The following is a 24,949-nucleotide window of genomic DNA, read 5'->3' as shown; positions in this document are numbered from 1 at the left end:
AAGGCACAGATGTTGCTTATCATTTTCATGCCAGTTGTCTCCATCTTTCCAATTACTGCAAACTGAAGAAGAGAGTTTGCAAGGGCAAAAAGGGGGCTGGGAAGAACTTAAGTTAGTAAACCCTAATTCAAATGTAGACAAATCTTTTCTGTCCTCGACCTATTTAACCTCCACAATAGTAATGATGGTGGCCTACCTGTGGAATATCTCATGATTGGGTCCCGTATTGCCTATATTACCACCATTTGGTTTCTACATAAAATCTTTGAACTTGTAGAGCTGTCTCTGACTTACAATGTACATGCTGTCCTGTTGAATGCCTCTAAAGCAGTGGTCACAGGGAAGGCACAAGTCAAATCTCTTGGCCTAAAGAAAAAGAGATCCTGGTAGGTTGGTCCAGCATCACTGCAGAATGGCTTGCATTTGCTGGGCATATTTCAAAACCTCTCGCTTTTCCATGCGTTTTGCAGCAAGAAGACAGCAAAGATTACGTGCTGGGTGCTAAAGATTTTTTCGGGCTGCTTCTGGTGAGACGTGTTAGTTGAAGACCTGTATTTTTGAGGGTAGCTTCGGACTGGATATAAGGAGGAAATTTTTTATGATGGAGGTGGTGAAACACTGGGACAGTTTGCCCAGAGAAGCTGTGTATGACCCATCCCTGGAAACATTCAAGGTCAGGTTGGACGGGGCTCTAAGCAATCTGATCCACTTGAAGATGTCCCTGCTCATTGCAGGAGGATTGGACCAGATGACCTTTAAAGGTCCCTTCCAACCCAAACCATTCTATGATTCTGTGATTGTGAAATTGCTGCATATGTAATGTGTAAGACCAGGCACTATTATCTGCTTCTGCAGCTGAAGGCAGAACTAAGGAGGGAGGTATGAAGGACTCGATCATTCCTCTAATTGTCTTTTCAAACTCTGGTGAAGACTGGAGCATTGGAAGACGTGCAGCAGGTCTGAGCTGTACCCTGCTGCAGCTCACCAGCTCAGAACTGCTACGTGAAACACAGAATCTACAGCCCTCTGTCCACTTCTGCCTCTTTCCCAATTTTAGCAGAGGTTAAGTGAATGTACCAGTACTTTCTCTAGTATGCTATTTTCCCTTTGTTGGCCATGCAAGGTACAGACCTGTTGGGGCCTCAAAGGAACTTTGCATTTCTACACACTACTTGCCATAATTGGGCATGATCAAGTAGATAGTTTAGCTTTGAATGTTTAATTATGTGTTGAAGACACATGTGGTCTTCAATAGATGTTTCTCTGTTCACAAAATAATGAAAATAAAGAATTATGAGATAGTGGTACCAATAAAGTGATTGGTACCAAGAAAGTGATAATAATTTAAGGCTTAGTTGGTTAGTATATAATAATTCACAGTACTACAGGATTTTGTCCAAGACTTTCGACAGATGACAACGAATATGTATTTTTCTTTTTTGCCCAGGGACTAAAAGGTGACCCTGGTAGTCCAGGTGTGGCTGGTCCTAAAGGAGAAAAGGTACTTTTTTAACTGTAAAGTTGTATGTATATAAGCGTGCATGGTATTTCTTCAATATTGAACACATCGCCTTAACTACACGTGACAAACACCCACTGCTGCCGTTTGTGCGGCTTAAGGGTTGAAGAATATGAGTACAGACTAACTGTAAACATGGAAGACGAGTACTCTTTATCACGATATATTTTGAAAGGAGTTCAGAGCAGGAGCCTAAATTTGATGTTCTGAATTGCTCTCTGGGTGCTCTGATTTGCTGCCATGGACTGAACCTGAAGGTCTCACAGCAGGATTTGTATTTCAGCTACCTAATTCTGTGAACATTTTACACAGTCAGGTGTCTTTACATACATGAGCTGTCACACTGACTTCAGTGGCCACCTTGTGCGTGTAAGCTGCAGCTTGTAATTTAACATATGCAAATGTGTTTTGAAGGATTGTGTTTTTTAAGCTGTGATTCATTTATGCAGAGACCTGACATTTTTTTTTCCATTTAATCTGTGGTGAACTGTGTACATCTATACCATTACTGAAAAAGAATATTGCTTTACTCATATATTTTCATAATCAGAGCATGTTTGATGATTGTACTAAATTTATTTCTGCAGTGATGCATATCCTCTAAAGTGCCTAGGGGTTAAAAATGTATAACTAAAGAGATTGCTGATTTATTTACTCTCCTGTTTTAACTAGGGAGATGCAGGACCTCCGGGACCAACTGCCTTGAGCGTAAGTACACGTAAAACAAAAACAGATGAAAGAAAATTGCTAAGAAATGTTGTGGTTTTTTAGCTTATTTGCAATGTAAATACTTTCATTATTAAATTTAAGAGCCGAGTGCCTCTCTTTAGAATGCCTCTGCACTTTCTATATGAATTGTGAAGCAGGGAAAAGGGAATTTTATAAATATAAAGAAAATAAGTATATTTAAAACATCTTATCTCCCACCAAATACTAACAAGAATATTGTTTTTCATTCTGTGTATGGGTAATATAGGCTGGTTAAAGTGAAAGAATTCCCTTGCTATTTTTAATGAAAAACATTTTTCAGTACAAGCTTGCAAAACTAATGGAAGCTTTTTAAGATGTTTTAAGTATTCTATTGTCAAAGTGTTACATATGTATATAGCACGCATATGTTCCAATTTGACACATAGGACCCTATTTTCAGAAAGTTAAGGATGTGGGGACGCATCCAGCAGCCGGATAGATGTGGGGCTGCCACAGCTCCTTGCCCTCAGATCCAGCTGGTAGCGGGGCTGAGCGTGCATTCCCAATAGGCACACAAACACACATTACAACACATACAGACAACCCTCTAGTAGCTGAGGTGACACACAGCCTAACCAGTAGATGCCCCCACTCCTGGTCTCTCCAGTTACTGGCACGCACCTTGAACATTCAACCCCCCGAGGCTCACAGCCCCACGCCACTTGCTGGCGCAGACCTGGTCACTCACAGGCACCCACACAAAAACATGCGTGTACACACACACACGCACACATATATATACACACACTTATTTTCCCCTGGCTTCCAGGTCATTTCACCTACTTGCCAGCCAGTTCAGCGTGATATTCACTGTTGATCACACACACACTCACCTGCCTGCGCTCAGTCCATATGTTGGTACCGCAAAGGCACAGACCATTGTCTTTTATGAAACACATCATATGCTTCTGGTTCTATGCGTTACACGATAATGCTGCTATCGATATTAAGTAATTAAAATAATTTCAGTATTGGTTTAATTATAGTACATTTAAATTTTGGTGATCGGGCATGTCTAATAATACTTGAGAATAACATACACTTCAGTGTGAAGCTTCCTCTATCCAGAAAAAGAGGCTGAAAAATTCTTTTCACACAGATTAGCAAATTGTTTAGACTTTGTCCTTTCAAACACTTGCAAAATTATGTGTCATGGTCTTGACATCTATATAATCTTTTTATCTTAGATAATGACCAGATATGCATAACAAACACAGACTGGAAAGGAAAAAGAAAAGTAACGTTGTAATGATGAAAAATCACACCCTAGATTCTTACAAAGAATAATATTTCAATAATTTAGCAGTTTTTACAGTTTCTACAGTTCTCAGAGGAAAATATTCAGACAGGTATCTTCCCTTCTTTCTTTATAGAAAAAGTCTGTGTATCAGACTCGGGAAGTTGCAAATTTGGTCACTAATTCATTTATTCCCTTTCCTGTAATTTACCTGCAAAAAAGAATATGTGAGGTTAGACATGATGATCAGTTTCTGTTTGCTACAGTTCATGTCTTGCTAGAGGTAAACAGGGTATGTCCTTCAGCTCTTGAATATACAGTCAAAATGTGTGTTGAAAGAGTTAACAGTGAAATATTTTTATTAAACAACCTTAATTCTAGGGTTGTTACTGCAGTAGATGGATTAGAGTAGATCTTGCTTCAGATAGATTCTTACAGGCCTTGAAGAAATCGCTGAAATAGAAATGACATACTTCTGAAAATGAGACACAGGCAAAAGAATTGAGGATGCCTATTTTCTGTGTGCTATAGGACAAGAGAATGGTCCTTTTGAGCATTTCTTGTATAAATGATGGAAAAATGACTATGTTTATTCAGATAGCAGCCCCTGGGTATGTTAGGGCTGTTTGAAGTGCATTCATTGTCTTCATTTGTAGTTGCAGACACAGCTTGCCTCAGAGTTACACTCAGAGGTTCGTCGTATGATATCGAAAACCAGAAGCTGCTTTCAAATTGACTGAACTTACTCCTTCTGTACCTTAAGTGATTCGCTTTCATAAAATTGACCGTCGAAGAATTACGTTTGTTTGATTATAAAATGCTGTGCAAATGTTTCAGTTCAGTTGATTCAGGCATAGCAAGATGTCTCTGCGTTGGTACATCCAGTGATGGTCGTCTTCACGGTTTTTAAAAGGAAACATTTACATTTTAGGAAGGCAGATACGAGTCTTCAGAGGGATGTTACTGACTGACATACTGAAACAGGTTTTTTTTGTAGCTGCTAACTGAGAGAAGAGGCAAGAGTGAGTGTGAATTGGTTTAGCAACTTGAAGACAGATTACAACACTGCGGGGAATATATGGCCCTGCAGGAAGCCTTTCTCTCTCCGCCACTGTAAATAGTCATGCCTTTCTGTTGGCAAGGACTAAAAGATGATGAATGATATGAATGGTGGAGGCTCGGGGAAAATCCAGTCTTCAGAGTTGTTTTATTTGTGTGACTTCTGTGTGGCCGTGACATGATGTAAAATCATGAAAGGAAGATGTTGTATCTTGCTGTGAATGAGTAGAAAGTCAGATAATATCAAGGTTCGTGTGTCACTGACTGAGAACTTACTATGTTCATGCTGTTACAGCTCAAATGTGACATCAGTGTTTCAGTTACGAACCCTGTTAAAAGAGAGTTTTAAAATGTTCTGTTCATTTGGGGCTCATGCATGTCATAAATTTATCCTCTACTTGTAATAATTTTTAGTTTTTCCTAATGTGAAATGATTAATTTCTTTTTGTCGAAATGCAAAAGAATTACTATGCTGAGGGGTGGGGGTGGGGAAGAGGAGTGAAAATAATCATAGAATCATAGAATGGTTTAGGTTGGAAAGGACTTTGAAGATCACAGAATCACAGAATTATCAGAGTTGGAAGGGACCTCTAGAGATCATCTAGTCCAACTCCCCTGCTAGAGCAGGATTGCCCAGAGCACATTACTCAGGACTGCATCCAGGCGGGTCTTGAAAATCTCCAGAGAAGGGGACTCCACAACCTCCCTGGGCAGCCTGTGCCAGTACTCTGTCACCCTCACCGTAAAGAAGTTTTTCCGTGTATTTGAACGGAACTTCCTGTGTTCTAACTTGTGCCTATTGCCCCTTGTCCTGTCACTTGGAACCATTGAAAAGAGCCTGGCTCCATCCTTCTTCAACCCACCCTTTAGATACTTGTATGCCAGATCACCGAGTTCCAACCCCCCTGCCATAGGCATAGGCAGGGACACCTCCCACTAGACCAGGTTGCCCAAGGCCACGTCCAGCCTGGCCTTGGACACCTCCAGGGATGAGGCCTCAACAACCTCTCTGGGCAACCTCTTCCAGTGCCTCACCACCCTCAAAGTGAAAAACTTCTTCCTAATGTTTAATCTGAACCTGCCCTCTTCCACTTTAAAGCCATTCCCCCTTGTGCTATCACTACATGCCCTAGTAAAATGTCCCTCCCCAGCTCTCCTGTAGGCCCCCTTTAGGTACTGGAAGGCTGCGGTAAGATCTCCCCAGAGCCTTCTCTTCTCCCAGGCTGAACTGCCCCAACTCTTTAAGCCTCTCCTCATAGGAGAGATGCTTCAGCCCGTGGATCATCCTCGTGGCTCTCCTCTGGACACAATCCAGCAGGTCCATGTCCTTCTTATGTTGGGGACTCCAGAGCTAATACCACCCTTTTAGAGCTAACTCCAAAATGCGTTTGGTCATTGAAGGAATTTTGGCTCAAACTGGATGACTGGGCCTGGGTCATCAACCTTCTGCTCCAGTGCAATTGCATGTTGAGACAGGTGGGAAATGGCGTTACAGAGCTCTGCTGCCCTGTGCAGCTCTTCCATTCCTATGCATTTCCATAGAAATCATACACCAGTGGAATAAGGTGGAGAAGGTCTACTGTACATGCTGGTCTCCTTACAAACTAGACCATCAGCAGCGTTGTGCGGGGCCAGAGCCTTCTCCCCATATGCAGACCTGCACCATAGTCCTGTCCTCAGCACGGGGAGCGTGAAGGTGGCAGAAGGCTGAGACTGCTTCACTGCAGTCATTCCCCAACAGCTGATTGGTGGTCCTTCAGTCCGTGGAGAGTAGAGACTCCACAGGTAATCTACAGAAGCATGTAACAACAAGTAGTAGGAACTCTCTTTTTTTCTTTTGTCTGTGCTATTGGTACCTGTGAGAGTCCAAAGGGTGTCGGTGACCCTGTGTCTAGAAGGGTTCAGGCATCCCTGAGGCGTAGGAAAGCCCGTGCTGCTCAGAAGCACAGTAAGCGTGCTCTGTGCTCCAACGAGAAAAAAAATGCAGAAAAGCATGCAGTTATTGGTACTTGGAGGAAAAAGCTGTGTTTTTAAAAGTGTTCTACTGGCAGGTGTAGCCATTATAGTTTCTCTAAGGAAGGAGGGATACTTGGAGGTGGTATGTATGGCAGAATTCATAAATATCCAACAGCTGTAACAACCTATCAGGCGAATGAGCGTATCCCACACTGCAAAATAGGGGAAATAATACCACAATGTTTTAAAATGCAAAGATTATTTTACCAGTTTGAAATGGAAATTTCATAGATCAGAAAGTGCATTGCTCTTAAAAAAAGGAATAAACCTCTCAATACTCCTGTTTGATGTCTCTTAACAGAAAATTTCTACTGAAATCCTAAAGTATGCACACTTAACAAAACTTCTCACTTGCAGGAATAACAGAGAATTCAGAAAGAAATTAAGCGTATGTGTGACTATACGCTTTGCAGTTAATAGAGTTAGGATTAGAATTGCAGCCCATGTATTCCTGTACATTTCTTTAAGGCAGGTACAGAAAGCCTTTTTAATAGAATATCATCATTCTTGCACGATGAATTAGAGGAAAAAAGAAATGGTATTTTAGTGAAAAATATGCTAAGCTGCAATTAAAAAAATACGAAAAAAATTATACGGTCTACACAGAACCCTGTTGGAATTAGTAATGTCAGTAGGTCTAAGTATATTTGTTTGATTCTTGCATTATTCATATAAATATATTTTAGTGGGTCGGATCACTAACTTTGACATATATGTGCATATCTCAGCACTTTTAGTAAGGATTTACACTTTTTGTATGTTTCCATGGAGTCAGTTAACACTACACAAGTCAAGATTCATGTATTTATTTTGTTTCCTCAGTTATGGCGGTAGTTTTGTGGGAGTAGTCCAAAGTCATGATTGATTCTCCTCCTTTGCTTAAGCTGTCTTTAATTTCTCTGGTATGTTAACTTTCTGAATTGCTCTGTAAGTACTAGATGTCTCTTTTCTTTAGTACTTTTCAAGTGTCTTATAATGCATGCCGGGAATATATTTTGAATTTTTCTCCCTAATTATGCCCACTTTATGCAGGGATACGTTTAGTCTTTAAAAAAATTAAGTTCCCTCATAAATTGTATGGCTGCCGAGGACCCTTCAGAGAACGAACAGGAGGGATTGTACTGCTCTGTTGCGTGGTTTTGTCAAAATGTGGAATTTCGTGGCAGAAGCTGGGGACTGTTTTTTGCAGGGGCACAGCTGGCTCCGCAGCGCACCCGCTCTGGTATCCCCAGCTTAAGCCTGTGCGTGCTGTCTCAGAAGAGTGACAGGTGAGGGAAGGTAGCGCAGCCATCTCTTGTAAAATATATGATAACTATTCCTCTTGACACTCGATACGCTGCTTTTAGTTCCTGAGGAAAACCAGCGTCCGTCCGTCCATTCCTGTGAACCTATCCCTTTCAGGAGTTATAAAATAGTCATCCAGATGGCACCAAGTGTTTACGCAGGAGCCGAGGCTTAAGCTGGTCACAGACAGAAGTCCCCAAGACTTGCTTACTAAACAGATAGTTGGAATGTTGGCTCCTAGGTCTGGTTAAATCGAGGCGAAGGAAGCTGGCGCACGAGTGCGGCGCGGGAAGCTGCAGATTCAGGCCCGGGCAAGCTCCGCCAGCACTTTTGGCTCTCCTCTGCCTAAACAAACATCAGCAACAGATTGCACAGCTTTCCCTCGGAGCTTCGGCAGTTATTGGTGGAAAGCTAAAGTTGCAACTCACTGCCGGCGATGTTGCCTAAGAATTTCACAAATTCGTTTGGTGCAGTACTTCAGTCATACTGTAATTATTCCTCTCCTGTCTCACACTGAAAAAATAAGTCATCTCAATAACTTCTGTTATTTAAGAAGAGGACACACACCCCCATTAGTAACCATCTCAGCTAATATTATACATTCTTTCTTTTCATGTAATGATATAAACTAAAGGAGAGCGACTCTAGTAAACTGAAGAAAGAATAGAGAGAAAATTATATTTTCATGCTAATTCTCTTCTTTTCATATACAACCCTCTAAGAAAAATCTGAATTTTATCTACTTGAGCTTTTTAGTGGAGGTATATTAAATTAATGAAAATAATGAACCGTTCAGTTGTGTTGCATCAGATAGTCATAGTGATCTTTAACTCTCACAGCATAACTTGCAAATATTCTCTTCTTTAAAAAATTCTTTTTAAGTATGGAAGCAGATCCTGTTAAGATTACCCTTTTAGTGAAATAGAAGATGTTCTAGCAGTTTCAGTCTGGTTTTTATCTTCTTTATGTGGTAATATTGATACTGAAGGCACAAATGAAGATTGATGTCTTAGCCTTACAGAAAATTTGTTTTTAAAAAATTTAGTCTGCTAAATTGGCATGAACATGATTTATATGTCCTTCATTAAAAGAATGATTTGAGACTAGTCCCAGATGCAGTAGACATCGAGGTAAACAATAATTTCAAGTTACTCCTCAGGGTTTAAAATTATATTTTTTTTAGGGGGGGGGGCTTAGAAAATAAACCTATGAGTATTAAAAGTACTAGGTTCGTAAAGTGGGAACTTCTGTGAAATTACTCTTCCAATTTCCCTTTGAAATGATTGCCACTGAAGCAAAGTAGAATTCAAGTTAAGTTACCAGAGAGAGCTACAGAAATGACCAAACGCAAAGCATAATGAGATCAGCGAGGAACATATTTTCTGTTTGCTTCAGTAATAAATTATCATGAAAATGTAGCTGATCATGTTTTCTGGCAGAGTGAAATACTTCTGCTAAATGCTGTCTCCTTTCCCACAGAAGTAAGTGGGTTGGCAGCAGTTTTGAAAGCAAAATTGTGGCATATTCTACTGTGCAGTCCCAAGCAAAACGGAATGATTACTGCAGTAGCAATACCAGGCCAAACATGGGGTCCAAATCTTTCAACTTGAAATAAGTGGTAGTCTAATTTCCCTTACTAAACCAGTAATATAATAAGAAATTAGTCATCCATCTTTGATTTTCCTGTGCCATTTTTCCCATTTTAGCAAAATTTTGTAACAATAAGGTGTGTCTACGGGCTCTGTGGGTTTCCGTGTGGGTGGTGATGCACAGTCTTGTGGACAAGAAGAGGAAATTATCGTAGCTGTGTTTTAAGATCTCTGGCTTCGTCACCCTCCTGTGAAGGCATTTATATTCAGCATCTTTGCTTGCCCCTCCTTACATGAGAGGAAGCAACTGGTTTCCCAGTCATATGGCACAAACAGGCCAAAAAGGAAAATATCCTCAAAATAGGTTAGAAGGATCACGGTGACAGTCATGACCTGCATAGTAGAACTTGTTGTCTGGTAACACCTCCGCATAAGTAGATGAATTTAAGCCTTCGTTGAACTGCATCTTGATGTGTCCTGCCTGTTTTCCTGCCAAGCCGAGGCGTTCTTGCATGAGTGCAGCCATAGCAGTCCCATCCATCCCACGAGCAGTATTTGGGTGGCGGGGGAACGCTCTCCAGGTCTTTCAGGCTGCAGCATTTTACTGTGATCACACGCTGTATTACATCAGGAATCTGGAAATCCGTGGTGACTTTTTACCTGACTTTTCACCTGACTTTTCACTTTTCACTATGCTGCTTTGCTTGTGGGCTTTACAGAGGGATCATTATAGACGTAATTCATCAATGTGACCGATTTTCTTCATCCTGGTGAGAACTGCGTGTTGAAGAACTTCATCAAGCCCCTGCAGTGGAATTTGCCCACGGGTTTGCCTGTGAAAAAAAAAAACTACTATTGATTTTGTTTCAGTAGAGCTATACCTTTCTGTTTATAAACATATTATTTCCAAATTGCTTAGCCAAATAATGTCTATTATACCTGAGTCTTTTTAATGTAGCAAGTTTTATCACCATAAAAGCTCGCATGTTCAAATGGTAAAAAAATGACCTTTGCTTACAAAAGCATGAAGTGTTTCTGCATACCTAATTTAGACTTTGTCTCTCTCTTTATTTGACTCATCTCACTAAGCTACATGCACTTTCTCCCTGTCTAGTACCATTTATTCCATAAAAATCAAGGTCACGGTTTGCTGGAATTCATAGTGGGAGAAAAATGGATGAGAGTAGTTTATGTATAGAACACAGAAAACAGTCTGTAAAGGTCTATAATGAAATAATTTTTGTGCCGTAATTAGACCTGCCTTACAATTGTTAGCATTTGTATTATTTTTCTTATTTTTGTTGAGAAGGAAAGGCTGCCGTGCTCAGAATCTATTTCAGCAACAACACTACCTATGGGTGCATAAGGCAACTCTCTAGCCCTCTGCTTCAAAAACTGTCAGCTATATATTGAAGCAGCTTTCAGAATACCAAAAATATGCTTACTTGCCTAATATTAGTTAAATGCGCTTTTGGCATCAGCCCTAAGCTTCCGGAGGAAGTAATACAAATAACAACTTTAAGTAGCTTCACTCTTCTACTTCAACTGGGATTTTATTTGTTGGGATATTTTTATGCTTTAATTCACGAAGAGGTCACAATAAATGCTTTGCTTTTGTTCAGAGCGTGCTCTTAGGCAGTCACTTCGAGCTGTTAAATTTATGAACCAGGTCTCCACTGCGTCTCTGCGGATGCTTGTCATGATGTATCAGACATTTTAGCATGTTGTTGTACCCGCATAATCACATGACAGGATTTTAGCCCTTCTGTAATAAGTGGTTTCTGATACCTACGTGCCAACTAATACACTTTAAATTGATAGCTTATGAAACTTGAAACAGCTTAACTGGCTGAACTATTAGTTGAATTTTCTATCACTTCCGAACACATTTTTCTTCTACCGTCTCAAGTTTAATGATTCTTATTAGCTTTTCTCTCCTGATACTTGCAAAAAAAATTAACTGTTAAGTATTAAAATGTGAATTCCTACAGATATTTTCAATGAGATGCAAGTTCTTTTAAAAGAACACTTCTACTGTAGCATTTTTTTAAACCTGTCTTTTTTCCTGTATTCCCTTGCCTAAAGCTGAGTCTAAGTGTTGACAATATTTTGTTTACATATCTGTGAGTTTGTGCTTCATAGCATCCTTGCTTTTTCTTTATCTAGCTTCACAACTAGAAGCTCTTCCTTTGCCAACACTTCCCTTTGTGGTTTATCTCTTACAAAGGAGTTCACAGGTTTCTGTTCTTAACTTCATTTTCAAGATATTGTACAGCCCTCTTGTGCCTACCTGTGCATCTCATTTTATCTCTTTTCATTGCTATCCTCACTTATTGTAATAGATTTTCTGAGTTTCAGATGCACCTGAGCCAGCTTACTGAATTTTTTCCCCCAAACTACATGGTGATGTTCGAGACATTTCCACTTCATGTTCCTCAAGCTCCTTCAGGCACATAACTCCAAGGAGCTTGCTTGGTCTTTCACAGGCACAAGCCCTAAAAACTGCATCTGTTATTTTAGTTTGCTCCTCCATGAAGTAGGTAGAAGGATACCACCTTCCAACCACAAAGGTGGGCTGGTGAAGTCAGGAAAATCCTGTGCTTACTAGGCCACCTGTAAGGATGCGTTGTATTTTCCTGCCGGTCCAATGCCACACAAACAGGCTGTTATTAAACCTCACTTAGCCTTGTGCTATTCCTACACCTCCCTTTGCTCGTCGCCATACCCATCCTCTTGCCAGTGCAAGACTATGAGGGCGACGCATTTTAATTGTTTTGGATGTTGTTTACCCGGGGAGATGGTACATATAAAATAGATTGACTTCTGACATAAATGTTTTCAACTAAATTGATGGCATATCCCGTGAGGCCACATCTATATATTCAGTCTATATTCTGTCCCTTTCTGTCTGTGGTGGTGGGATTTGTCACCCCCTGTGCCTTCTGTGATTGGAGGGAGTCGAGAATCTTTGCTCTCCAAAGGGAGATCTACAGGAGTTAGATAGGATAGCCTTCCTACAGACACGTTCATCATTTTTGTGCTAAACTATTACATTAATTGCCAAGTTTTTTAGGAGTTCAACAGAGGATGTTTTATTTGTCCCTTTAGAGAGATTTCACTGTTGAGAAGGTTTCTTTTTCATTCCTCCCGCAGGTTTCTTCTTCAGTTGTTTTTCCAGGATCTCAGTCAGTGAATGCTGAACAGAGATAGCATTGCAAAGTCATTGTCGTTGTCAAGTTATTACAGTTTTACAGCCGTGTTAGTTAACGTGGCCCATGTTGTGCTATCGCTTTTTAAACCGAAGATCCCACTGAAGTTAGTGTGAACTTTTACCTCAGTTTCAATGTCAGGATGTGGCTCCTTGTACAGGGTAGTCCTCCCTGCCTGGTTACCAATTGTAAGCTGCTCTCCTCCCTTTCCTCGAAGATAAACCTCCTTATCTGGTTCCTTTTTCTTGACAATAATATTGTAAAGAGAAGAAAAAGAATAGAAGTAAGTCTTGGACAAAAATGTTGGCTATTAATTATCATTATTGTGCAGTTACATTCCTGTGTAATTCTTGTCCCTTTGGAGCCTTATTGTACAGATATGTGAGGCTAAGTATTTCCTCCTCCATAAAACAGACGTTACAGGTTCTCATCTCATTCCCCTGCACAAAGTTGTCACTGGAAATGAAATATTAACAAAACAAAACTCCACCTCTTCCTGAATTCCCAGAATTTCTCTACAAATGTAGAATATTGTTAACAGTTGGATAGACAGAATTCTCTGCAAGTTCCAAACTACCTTGAGGAAAAAGTAGAGAAGGTTTACAGAGGTCACATTCATGTACTGCTTTATGGATTTGTGTGTGTATAAGCTACATAACTGTGCTGTAATTAACTTACCATGATTTATTTGTTGGACACAGTATTTTCATGCATAATCTAGTTTCATAAACTTTTGTGGAAAGATGCAAATGATGCGCATCAGTTTTGTAAAAGATCTTAAACCTTATCTTGTTTACATTATAACTGAAGTGAAAGGAGAAATATCCTATAGTGAAATACCGTCTGAGGTACTCATCTAGCTTTGGTGTTTGAAAATAGAGAAATAGAAAAACTCTTGAACCTGGCTACTTTTATTTAAAATTGAAGTCAGACTTCATTCTAATCAATTTAAAACATCACTTGAAGATATATCAGCTGGGAGCTTTGACATGCCCACTTACTTTCTCAAGTTTATCTTGGGAATTAGAGACCACAAAGGAACTTTTAAAATTAATTTCTGGAAATACGGACACTGTTTAAAAACATGATTCTCAGGGGCCTCAGTTTACCCTTATTGGGGCAATAAATATGTGTAATGGTTTCTAAATAAGGAGTTTAGAATTTGACCAAAGATATAACTCAAGCTGAAGCAATACTTGAATCTGAGTATTTTAAATGGTTAAGAATTTAATATTTGATTATTTAGAACTCTTCAATAAACAAAATGTAAGTTCTCTAATGTTGTGGTACCCTGTAAGAATACGCAATATTACATTCAAGCCTTTTTTTCTTAATTGTACGAAGTAGAACTTTTCAGTGCTCTTTGCTGATTACATTGAAACTGATTTCATATTTCTTGTTGCTGTAATGGAAATTGGATAGCTTCCTCGAAGTAATTTTTTTTTTTTAAATTGTGTTCCAAGGTGAGTCATAAAGTAAAGGGCAGAGGCACTGTTCTAAGTACAGAGCTGTTATTTGAAGGCCTTGTGATTATATTGTCCATTAATCAGATATAAAATTAAAGCCCCAAAGCGTCGGAAACAGTCTGTGATTCTGTCTGTGACTGCAGAGGGGTCTGAAGGGGTTTGAAAAGCCGAACCAGGCACAGAGGAAGCTGCACAGGGCTGGTTCTTACAATGCAGCGAGCGTAAGGCCTTCTGCTATATTTAGTCCCCTTTCCCTCCCCTCCCTTCCCTTCAGTGCCTATATTTGAATTTGAGTTGTAGAGTAAGTTGTCATTCACTTAGTACAACTTTTTTTTTTTTTTCTTATGGCATCCTAACTTAACAAGATAAATCACTTTTCATATAACACTGTAGTTAAATATAACTAAGCTTAAGTAGTGCTGAGTTACCTCTTCTTTTCCAAATGATTCAGCCTTGATGTGGAGAAATGTGGTTAATAATTATTGTTTGCATTTTTTTCTTGCACCTGAATATAACATTATCCTGAAAGAAGTTATTATGAATAACCTATTTTTATTATTAGAAAGAAATGCTTGGTCTTGACATCTGGCTTTTTGGCTTAGTCCTATTTCTGTGGAATAATAGGGGATGAAAATAACACCGAACGTTATATTTGTTTAATGTTTGTATTTTCAGGGTTTGCCAGGGCTGGAGGGTCCCCAAGGTCCACCTGGCAAAGAAGGTCAAAGGGTGAGTAAACTTGGTGAGCAACTGGTGAGTGTGGTAACTGACCTTGATGTGTGCCTGCTTTCTAAGCGCTAATAAAAAATGGGAAGGTAGCAGCTGAGTATGAAGCAAGCTGACAACAAACCGAGCTTTGACATTTGAGGTTTCTCTTCAGTTGAAGATTTAACAATTTCAACTATCTAAAGTGTTTTAATGAATGGCAGCACAGATGTAGATGTTGTCATTTGTACAACATGTTTCTGCTGAAATTTTAAGTGAAATAATATTAAAATTGCTCAGAAGTTTTCATTTTATTGTGGGGATAAACCATACCTTACTACGTCTAAGATACAGAAAAATACGAATTTAGAGTCGTTATCTAAAATATTAACAGAAACCAGTACTAGTGACCCAAGTTTTGTTGTAAATGCTGTTATGCAAATATCAGAGCCTAACATATATACACAAAGATGAGAGATACAGTAAGAGGGGCTGGGGGGGAGGGGGGGAGGGAGGAGGGGAAGAGATTATGCCCAAGACATGAAATAAAACTTTGGTTAATCAGAATTTTAATATAATGAAGTAACTGACTGACTGGTTTCTCTGTGTTATGTTTTTGTTTTCCCTGACTTACTGAATTTGGTAGTTCAGTAGAACAAATATTTATGATTGTGGTACCACAAGAAAAAATCTGGTTTGGGAGTTTATAATCTAGTCTGCTCCTAAAAGTTTGGGAAGATATTCAGACCCAAAGATTTGAATATTTTTACGAATTAAATTGTGCTCAGTTTGTGCTTTTGAAGTTGGGTCTTTTAATAATTTTTAGTTTGTTTAGGCATCTTGATATTTAGTATCTCAGTTAAATTATCTGAAGTGGAAGGATTTAGTATTGTTCTTCATTGATCATAGTCAACTAAAGTGAATTATTTATTATAATTAATAAAATTATTAATTCCACTAATAATAATAATAATAATAACAACAGAAGACCAATCCTTGAACAAAATGAGTAATGGCATGTACGCCCTAAAGTTATGTTTTACATTGTTTTTTAAGTTATAAAAATAGTACTAAATTTCACCTAAATTGAACATGAAAATTTGAAAGCTGAAATTATTTAAGTTTCACAGTAAGGATTGAGAACCCGTTCAGAAAAAGTCAATGTACTAAAGGAGAATCATAAGTTATGTGGTGAATATGCTAATAAAGCATATTTAATAGCATATTAACATGCTATTAAGGATTTTATAATACTGTAACTCTTTTTCTGTGGAGTACTGAATCTGCAGAAACACACAGTTTATTAGTTCTCCTTTAGGAACAGTTATAAATATGGCTGGTTTTAGAGACATCACTCTTTAAACCTCTTTATTTTTTGAGGCAAAGATTCAGAGTTCACACACTGTATTATATATAATGGTGGATAAATGAATTTGGAAATACTTTTTTTTTTTTTCCCCCATTTTGCGGTGGGAATTAGGGGCTTGATAGATTCATCATGGACATTTCCTATTTGCCCATAAAAAAGAACTGCTGTCTCACTCCAATATCTATAAAAACAGGAGTGATGATTGTTTTATAATCTCGGCCGTGCACACTTTGCCTTGAGCCAAACAATGGGAACAGCGGAGTGTAGAGCCTCAGCATCTGTCTTTATCTTTCTACCCTTAAGATGCGCACAACAATACACTTTCTGCTGGCCACCCCCGCTCAAGCATTGATAACATAGTTTGCAATCTTAATTCAACTCTCGTGTGCGTTTGCATGTCCAATACATTTAATTACGCAATAGCATACTGTTTGTAACAAGATCTCTGCTCTGTTTAATGACAAACAGGACAGTGCGCATGTAATGGCTATTAAATATTCCTTTTTATTTAATTATAGATGTCATGTTCCTCTGCTGTACTTCCAGCAGATCCTCAAAATCTTTCACATTACATGAAGTTATTGGTTTTGTCATGGGCTGTTTTTTGAAGATCAAAGAATTATATTGAGTGTGTAACTAGCTGATGATTTTTCTTCAACATGTTGTTCAAACCTAAAAGTGATATTGTGCCCATTTTGCAGACTGGAACTGTAACATATTAGGGAAAAACAAACAAACAAACAAACAAACAAACAAAACCCACTCCAAAACATTTGAAAGTATCTGTTCAATTTGGGTGCCACACTTTGAGAACCCGATTTTTTTAAAAAACTTTCCATTCACAATGTACTTGTTATATTCAAGGTTTTAATTCCCATGTACCTCAGCAGCATTTGTAAGTGTTCAATTCCTTTGAAAATTAGGCTTGGATTAATAATGAGTTGAGAGGAGAATCATTAAGTGTGTAAGTTAGAGACCTCTCAACACACATTAAAGCAAGGTATAAGGAACTGAGAAAAATTAACAGTGTTAATGGTGATATTGTCAAAAACTCAAAGAAACATAGAGAAGGCTCATGTTAGAGCTAGTGTCTTCGGTCACTAGAGACAGAAAGGGAAGAAGAAAAGCCATTTCAGTGGATCTCTTCTTCCCTCTTTGAACTGGCCTGAGCCATGCATTTTCATTTTCAGAGTGTTTTAAGTGGTATTTTATTATATCATCCAAGATAAGAGTTTAGTATTAGAACTATTAAGAAATATCAAAGGTGGGACCCTGTTCCAGAGTGGGCACCTGTCTCTCTGCGTTCACAATAGAGGGAACTAGGACAAATGTACCGCTATTAAGAGGAATAAGCCTAGGTAGTAGTATTTCTTTCACCTCACAGGAATAATCTGCATCAAAAATTACATAGTAAAAATACATATAATAATTATTATGGAAATAGAATAAGTATAATTATATATCATTGTATAATTATAATAAACATAAAGATTAACTGAATTGTAGATTTTTAGTTCAAAGTTATGCCAATCTTGAAATACCTACTGACATACATGTGAAATTGGCTTACATGCGCAAATTTACATGACGGAATTAGATGATGACCGCAGGTTATTCATTTCAAGAGCAAAGGGGGATCAGTACGTTATTTCGAATAAAGCGGTAACAGCTTTTGTCCAATGAACACACTGTAGATAGAGTTACTTCAGCCAGCATGTGATTATTAAAATAATAAATATGTCACTTTCTGTGGCTTGGCGATCCAGTATTTTACTACTGTATGATCATGCTGGGATATGATCTTGCTCCCACGTCAGAGAGCAGGTTAGGTTCTTACACATTTAAATGATGGTAGGCAAGTAAGTCAGCCATGGAACTTGATGACAGAAGTGTGTGAAATGTCTTCTGTCTGAGCTGGTTTCCCTGGATGCTTTCCAGATACCCCAAAGGACAAAAGAGTTTGCAGAAAACAGCGTACACTAATGTGATGTGTTTACAGAAATGTGCTGTAGGGAGGTCATTCAGAATGAATGAGGTGAAGCCCTGAAAGCTCTTTGACTAGATCTGTGCAGCATGAAAGGATCCTGTATCAGGATGCATGCTCTATTTTTTGGCTTTGGTTAAGAGAAAATTCCAAACTCACTAGAGTAGTGCAGTCATGGAGAAGAACTAGTGCAGTGATAAATAAAAATTTGATTCTTACGCATGTTACTTCTTTCATACGGGTGTAGTAGCAAAATGCATAAATATTTCTTTTCTGAATAAACAAACACATTAATAGTCCAGCATTTAGCAAGCGTATTTGTTATGTTTGTACAAGTAAACTCATTAGTTCTCATTCTTTCTCCACTTATTGTGACACCTTTTCCTCACACCTCCTTTTTATGTCTTCTCATTCTGCATGTAGCTGGCTTATGCAGGAGAAGAGAGCAACCTTCATGAGCAACGAGGTGGTACAAATAATGATCTTCAGACTTACATAGTTATTTCCTTTGCAGAGCAATAAAAAAGGAGGAACGGGGTTGTGAGCTAAAGTGAAACAATTAGCTTTGTGTTTACTACCGTGCTTCTGTATCCACACAAAAGAAACTACTTAGCATTTGTTGTAGCTCTACCAAAAAAAAAAAAGATATTCAGTGATTCATCATACATGGTGCATCCTTATTTAGGCCTAAACCATGACATACTTAAAAGAGGAAAGTAATAGTTATGGCAGAAGAAATAGTGGCTACACAATAATCTGGCCATATCCAGAGACCATACAGTGAATTTATTTCTGATTCTTCAACCAACCTGAGACATATACAATACTCACTTGAAAGTCTTTTTTGTTGTGACAATCCCTTGAGTGAACTTAGTTAAATTCTGTATGAGCATGTACTGCCCTTATGTTTCTCCTTTTGCCATGGTACCCACTTCCTCTCCTGTTAGCCAGCATTGAGCTTTCCTGTGGGTGCAAGGAGTCCTCAAACCGTTGCTGTTCTTGCAAAAAGATCAGCGATTTTCCTTGCTCTACCACTGGTGACTATTATAATTTTTTTAGTTTTGTTACCTTTAGCGAAGTGGTTTATGTTAGACATGAGAGCCTAAGAGAGAGCCTTTGGTTTTAATTCTGATGACTGGGAGAAGTGGGCCAGTAGAGACAGCTGCTCGTTCCCTTTTCCTCATTCCTGCATGAGAGACACTAGACCATTCTGTGGGAGTTACCTTCATACATAATTTTTCAGCGTCCCTCTTGTTGGCTTCAGGCATTCAGAGCAGCATGTTACTGCTGCAGCAACTTGATACTATTACACCAGTGCTCAGAACGACATCAGGAGCTTCAGAAGGTAATTAGACGTTACTCAGAAAAGTCCCTGGTCCGATATTACCGACTGAGAAAAAATAGACAGATTGGGTGCTAACCTAGCATTGTGTGGAATTTAAACCACAGTGGACAACGACGCCATCTTTCTGGCTTCCTGCATTATGCAGGACTTTATTATTTTTCTGAATATTCTGCACTTTAGTTAAGTATATCTTGCACAGAAGTATACCTGAAAGACATCAACAACAAAGACTTCACAAGTCTCCTTGAGTTCTTTGTTCCAGTGTTTCTTGTCAATCCCACATTTCAAAACGTGCTTGTTGTTTTACACTTGGGCATGTAGCTTAAGCCCGCAACAACTTTTTTTTTTTTAATGTCTGCTTTACATTAAAGAGATATTTAAAGTTTTTTCTCTGTAATCAAATCACCATTATGTTTATTTTTGAGAAAATTCAGCTAAGGTCCTTCAGCTCCCGATGTAAAGAATTTTTTAAAGTTTTCATATAATTTTGTCTTATTGCTGCTACTTATAATTACAGACTGCATGGAGTTTTCCAGAGTCTGCCTTTACTATGTTAAATGCAGTGAAGTGAAATTTATATTTCCAAAATATAATTCCACAGGTTTTGGAAATTAATGCTTAATTTCAGTTGGATATCTTTGTAGTGGGGATTTTCCCTGAACTTGGTGCATTTTTTTATAAATACTATTTTTTCTGAAAATGATTTAATTTGTTAATATAATATTTTAGCAAAATCCAAAAACATCTCTTAATGCAAAGTATCAAAGCTACTGTGTTAGACAGCTGTACTGTGAAATGTAGAAATGATCATTTTTCATTCTCAGTTGGCCTATAGAGAGCCAGGCCCATCACGCAGCTAACATACACAGCAGTTTCTGCTCCTTTGAGACCTTCTTGATAGCTTCTTGCGTTTCTGGGCACTTTTTCTGGGATTTGGGCACTTCTAGGAAACCTCTGAGGAAACTGAGGGTACCTGCTGCCACCACGTAAGGCTAAGGTAAAGGTAGCTCTAGAGTCTTGTAGCGAACTCCACCAGCTGTCCTTGATCAAAGGGTGCCTGCAGCCTTTGCTGTAGCTGACCCCTGATTAGGGAGGGTCAAGCACCCTTTTAGCCCACGCCAGGAAGAGGACTATATGAGAGCCAAGTGATGCAGCAGTTTGTGCAGCGATAACAGGAGCAGCCAATAGGTGCGCAGTGGTTTGCACAGCAGTTCATGTAGAAGGGCCTGAAGAAGATGCCAGCAACCTTTCTCTGTCCAGCATACGCATACTTAAAGATGATGGTCATGAAGCACAGAGCCCAAACACTACTGAAGTAACTGTTTGCTGTTGGACTCTTGTACCCAGGAAGCTTCAGATGGAGGACACAGCTCTGTAGGTCCGTGGGGGCCTGATGGGTTGCATCCACAAGTGCAGAATGAGCTGGCTGATGTCATTGTGAGGCTACTCTTGATTATCTTTGAATGGTCATGATGACTAGGAGAGGTTCCTGAAGAAGAGAGAAAATACCACTTCTGTCTTCAAGAAGGAAGTTCCAGGGAACTACAGGCCAGTAAATGTCATTTCAATCCCTGGGAATGTGACAGAGGAAATCCTCCTGGAAACCATTTCCAAACACATGAAAGACAAGAAGGTGATTGGGATAGTCTGCATGGATTTATGAAGGGAAAATCATGCTTGACCAATTACATTGCCTTCCACAATGAGGTGACTAGTTTGGCAGATAGGCGGAGCAGTGGATGTTGTTGACCTCAACTTTAGCAAAGCCTTTGACACTGTCTTCCATAACTTGTTTCGTAGACAAGCTGACAAAGTATAGGTTAGATAAGTGGACAGTGAGGTGAATTGAAAACCAGCTGAACGACTGGGCCCAGAGGGTTGCGATCAGCGCCATGAAGTCCATTTGGAGATGAGTCACTAGTGGTGTATCCCAGGGTTCAACACTGCAGACAGTACTGTCCAGCATCTTCATCAACGACCTGGAAAATGGGGCAGATCGTAGCAGAGAACTGCGGCAAGAGGAAGCATGTGAAGTTCAACAAGGGGAAATGCAAAATCCTGCATCTAGGGAGCAATAACCCCAGGTATCAGTATACACTGGAAGCAAACTGTCTGGGAAGAAGCTTTGTGAAGAAGAACCTGCTGGACAACAGGCAGACCATGAGTCAGCAATGCACCCTTGTGGCAAAAAGGCCAACAATATCCTGGGCTGCATGTGGAAGAGCATTGGCAGCAGGCCAGGGGAGATATCCTTCCTCTTTGCTCAGCACTGGTGAGACCATGTCAAGGAGGACATGGACTTACTGAAGTGGGTCTAGCACAGGGCCACAAAGCAGATTAAAGAGACTGGAGCATTCTCATAAAAGGAGAGGCTGAGAGAGCTGGGAGTCTTCAGCCTGGAGAAGAGAAGGCTCAGGAAAGATCCTATCAGTGTGTATAAATACCTAATGTGAGGGGAATGAAGAAGAGGGATCCAGATTCTCCTCAGTAGTAGCCAGTGACAGGACAAGAGGCAATGGGGACAAATTAAAAAACAGGAAATGCCATCTGAACACAAGAAAACACTTTTTTATTGTGAGAGTGGTCAAATACTGATACAGGTTGCCCAGAGAGGTTGTGGCATCTCCACCTGTGGAGATACTCAAAAGTCAACTAGACACAGTCCGGGACAAATGATCCTGCTTGAGGAGGGGGATTGTGCTAGGTGATCTCAGGAGGCCCCTTGCAACCCAGACAATTTTGTGTTTTTTATTTAACTAGCTCTAGCTGGTTCTCAGCATAGGTGCCGCCAACTTCATTTTTATGGATTAATTTTTTTTTTTTTTTAATGTTTCGCAGGTATTGGACTGGTTCTCCACCATGGTGGTTTCCCTGGTTCCAGGGATTAATTTAGTTCAAACGTTTACAAACGTTGCTACCATACCACAGCCGTATTCTTGACTCTGTATTCCTTGGGAAGTTGCAGGTGTCTTCAAGTAAATATTTTTTGAAACAACTTCCTTATTTCCAATTGTTGTGTTTATAATACCAAATACTTCACTTAAGAGGAGGTTATTTTAGCATTATTTTAGTAATAAATTAAACACCTCATAAAACTGAGAGTCCTTTGGGTTGTCACATACAGTGTTTCAGCATTGATTTCACTACAATTATGTGTTTGGAGGGACTTTGTGAAATTGCACCACTTGCCTTATTTAATAATCAGTTTACTCGGAGATTACAAGTTTTTCTAATCAAGCACGAATAAAATTATTATGACACAGTGGAAAATCTTCCTAAATAAATAAATGGGCGGGGAGCTGTTAGAGTTTCTTAACGTAATTATTTAGAGTGACATCAAAATTAATTTAAATTCAGGTTGCATTTATCTGGTTTATAGAACTTAAATATTTCTTTGACATAATTTGTTTTCGAGTTCAGTGAGTAAATGTTGTACTCAACCAATTGTAAAACAAGCTTTACAGAGCAATGATAATTACTGCATAGTAGGTCAGGCTCCTGGCACAGAGCAAGCAGTATTTTTCACAGCTACAGCTCTGGAGTTTTGGAATCTCTTTTAATCTTCTCGGTCCTTCCTGACTTTGATGTAAGTTGTTTTTAAGTATGTAAAGCTCCAGTCGGATCTTATCTTTAAGTTGGAGTGCTGCAAGTTTCTTCACTCAAGTATTTAACAGTCTAAAAATGGTTAATGTAAAAGAGAGAGAGAATTTTCAGGTTTTCTAAGGGAATGTCTCTACCTAAAAAGCAAAGTAAATAACCAGCAAGGTAGGAGACACCTTAAAAAAATACATATATCTTTCCTACCTTGGCATTTAAAAATGGGACGAAAATGGTTGTAATTTAGAATGTTGAAGACAGATTTGTCAATTTGAAACAGTTCTATTGTTTTTAAATTTCTTTGTTATTTTCCAATTAAGAAATTAAAATCTAAATTTTAATGGAATAGCAGAAATTATCCCACTTTCAAGATCTCCTTTAGAACTTTCAGGCTCCCTTCCAATAATCTATTATTGTTATTTGTTTTAATGTCTCTTAGCAAAAGGTATAGCAACATGAGAGAATAGGAAATTAATTCTCATAATTAAAAATTAAGGTGTTCATTATAAAAATATCTAAATGTAGTTGAAAAATATTTCTACAAGTGATTTTGAATTTAAAATACACTTTTGTGAATACACTTGAGAAGTGATGGATTTAGTGCTGGGGTTTTTTGGCAAAATAGATTGTGGCATTTCAATTCTTGGCACTGGTATGCCGGTTTAAGGACTTTTTTTTGATGTTTGTTAAATGCATTTGAATAATATTATATAGTCTGGCTAGGCGCTCTCTTTAAGCATTTTATTAATACAAAAATGAAGAAACTGGAATTTATTGGAAATCATTCCTAAAAATAGAAACCCAAGGTTGAGTGCAGGAATGCTTCTGCGCTAGCGAGGAGCTCCCTAGAGACTTGTCTTCCAAAACAGGGGATTAGGGTCTGTGTGCTCTATTCTTCTGTGAGCCGTGTTTCTATGAAAGGCTTTAGTGGGATATAAGGGGCAGACATCCAGTTTTTTTCTGCAGACAGCTGAATTTCTTGCCTTCTGGCCTTATTTCCTGTGAATTTGTTCAGGTTTAACATTTAATACGAGGTTAATTTGTAATACACTGGTTACCATGATACATCCACAAGGCCAAGTTTAATAGGATTGAAGAGGGAATTGTACGTTCAAGTCCTAACACTGTATTACTAAATTTAAAAAGGTTTCATTGACTGCAACACAGATTTCCAATTTAGGAAAGAGAATATCAAAACTATAAGATTGTAAGGATTAAAAAAAAATAAAATTGCACATTAACCCAAGTTAATGACAAAACTCTTATTAACAGCAGTTGTGCAGTTAGATGCTTAAATGTCAAAGCACTCTTTAAATATTAGCAAATTTTTGGCTAAATGCACAATGGGAAATAATGACTCTGTACTTGGGCTGTGCATTTGTTATAGATTTGTAATTTTCACTTTGTGACCTGTCGAATAGTTGATTTGGATCCTGGCGAACCTTCTCCTGTCCCACAACCAACCAGGAGATATGCATTGTTAAATAATTGGGTTGGATAGATGATTGCTTTGATTTTTGTGATTAATTCTAAGATTCTGTTTCCAATTAGCTCTTGAACTGGCTTTCTTACTGATGCTGCTGTGTGATGTCCGCCTTCATTCCCCTAAAATGGCAGCCTGGCAAGCTCTTTCTGGTAAACCATGGGGCAGAGGATTTGTCACCAGCTTTGGGCTGGGCTAGGTTTCCTCTGGGTTAGAATTGGTTGGAGCTCCGCAAGCTCCAGGCGAGCTGCCAGGAGCACCAGGTTGTGACTGCAGACAGAGACTGAAAACTGGAACATTTATATGGACTAAGTGTATCAGCTTACAGGACTGAGGC

General features: G+C 38.9%; 1 protein-coding gene across 1 annotated transcript in view; it reads left to right on the top strand.

Annotated features, from left to right (window-relative positions):
* COL19A1 (collagen type XIX alpha 1 chain) overlaps positions 1–24,949 on the top strand; it is a gene marked incomplete at its 3' end in the record, with an annotated part of 201,173 nt that overhangs the window by 103,892 nt on the left and 72,332 nt on the right. The window contains exons 13-15 of the mRNA XM_082481418.1: positions 1,448–1,501; positions 2,192–2,227; positions 14,805–14,858. Coding sequence (XP_082337544.1) covers positions 1,448–1,501; positions 2,192–2,227; positions 14,805–14,858 — 144 coding nt within the window. The remainder of the gene's footprint in view (positions 1–1,447; positions 1,502–2,191; positions 2,228–14,804; positions 14,859–24,949) is intronic.

Source organism: Vanellus vanellus (genome assembly GCF_965231255.1).
Source record: "Vanellus vanellus genome assembly, chromosome: 3".
NCBI lineage: Eukaryota > Metazoa > Chordata > Aves > Charadriiformes > Charadriidae > Vanellus > Vanellus vanellus.
The sequence above is the reverse complement of the archived record's forward strand: the minus strand, read 5'-3'. Positions and strand labels throughout refer to the sequence as shown.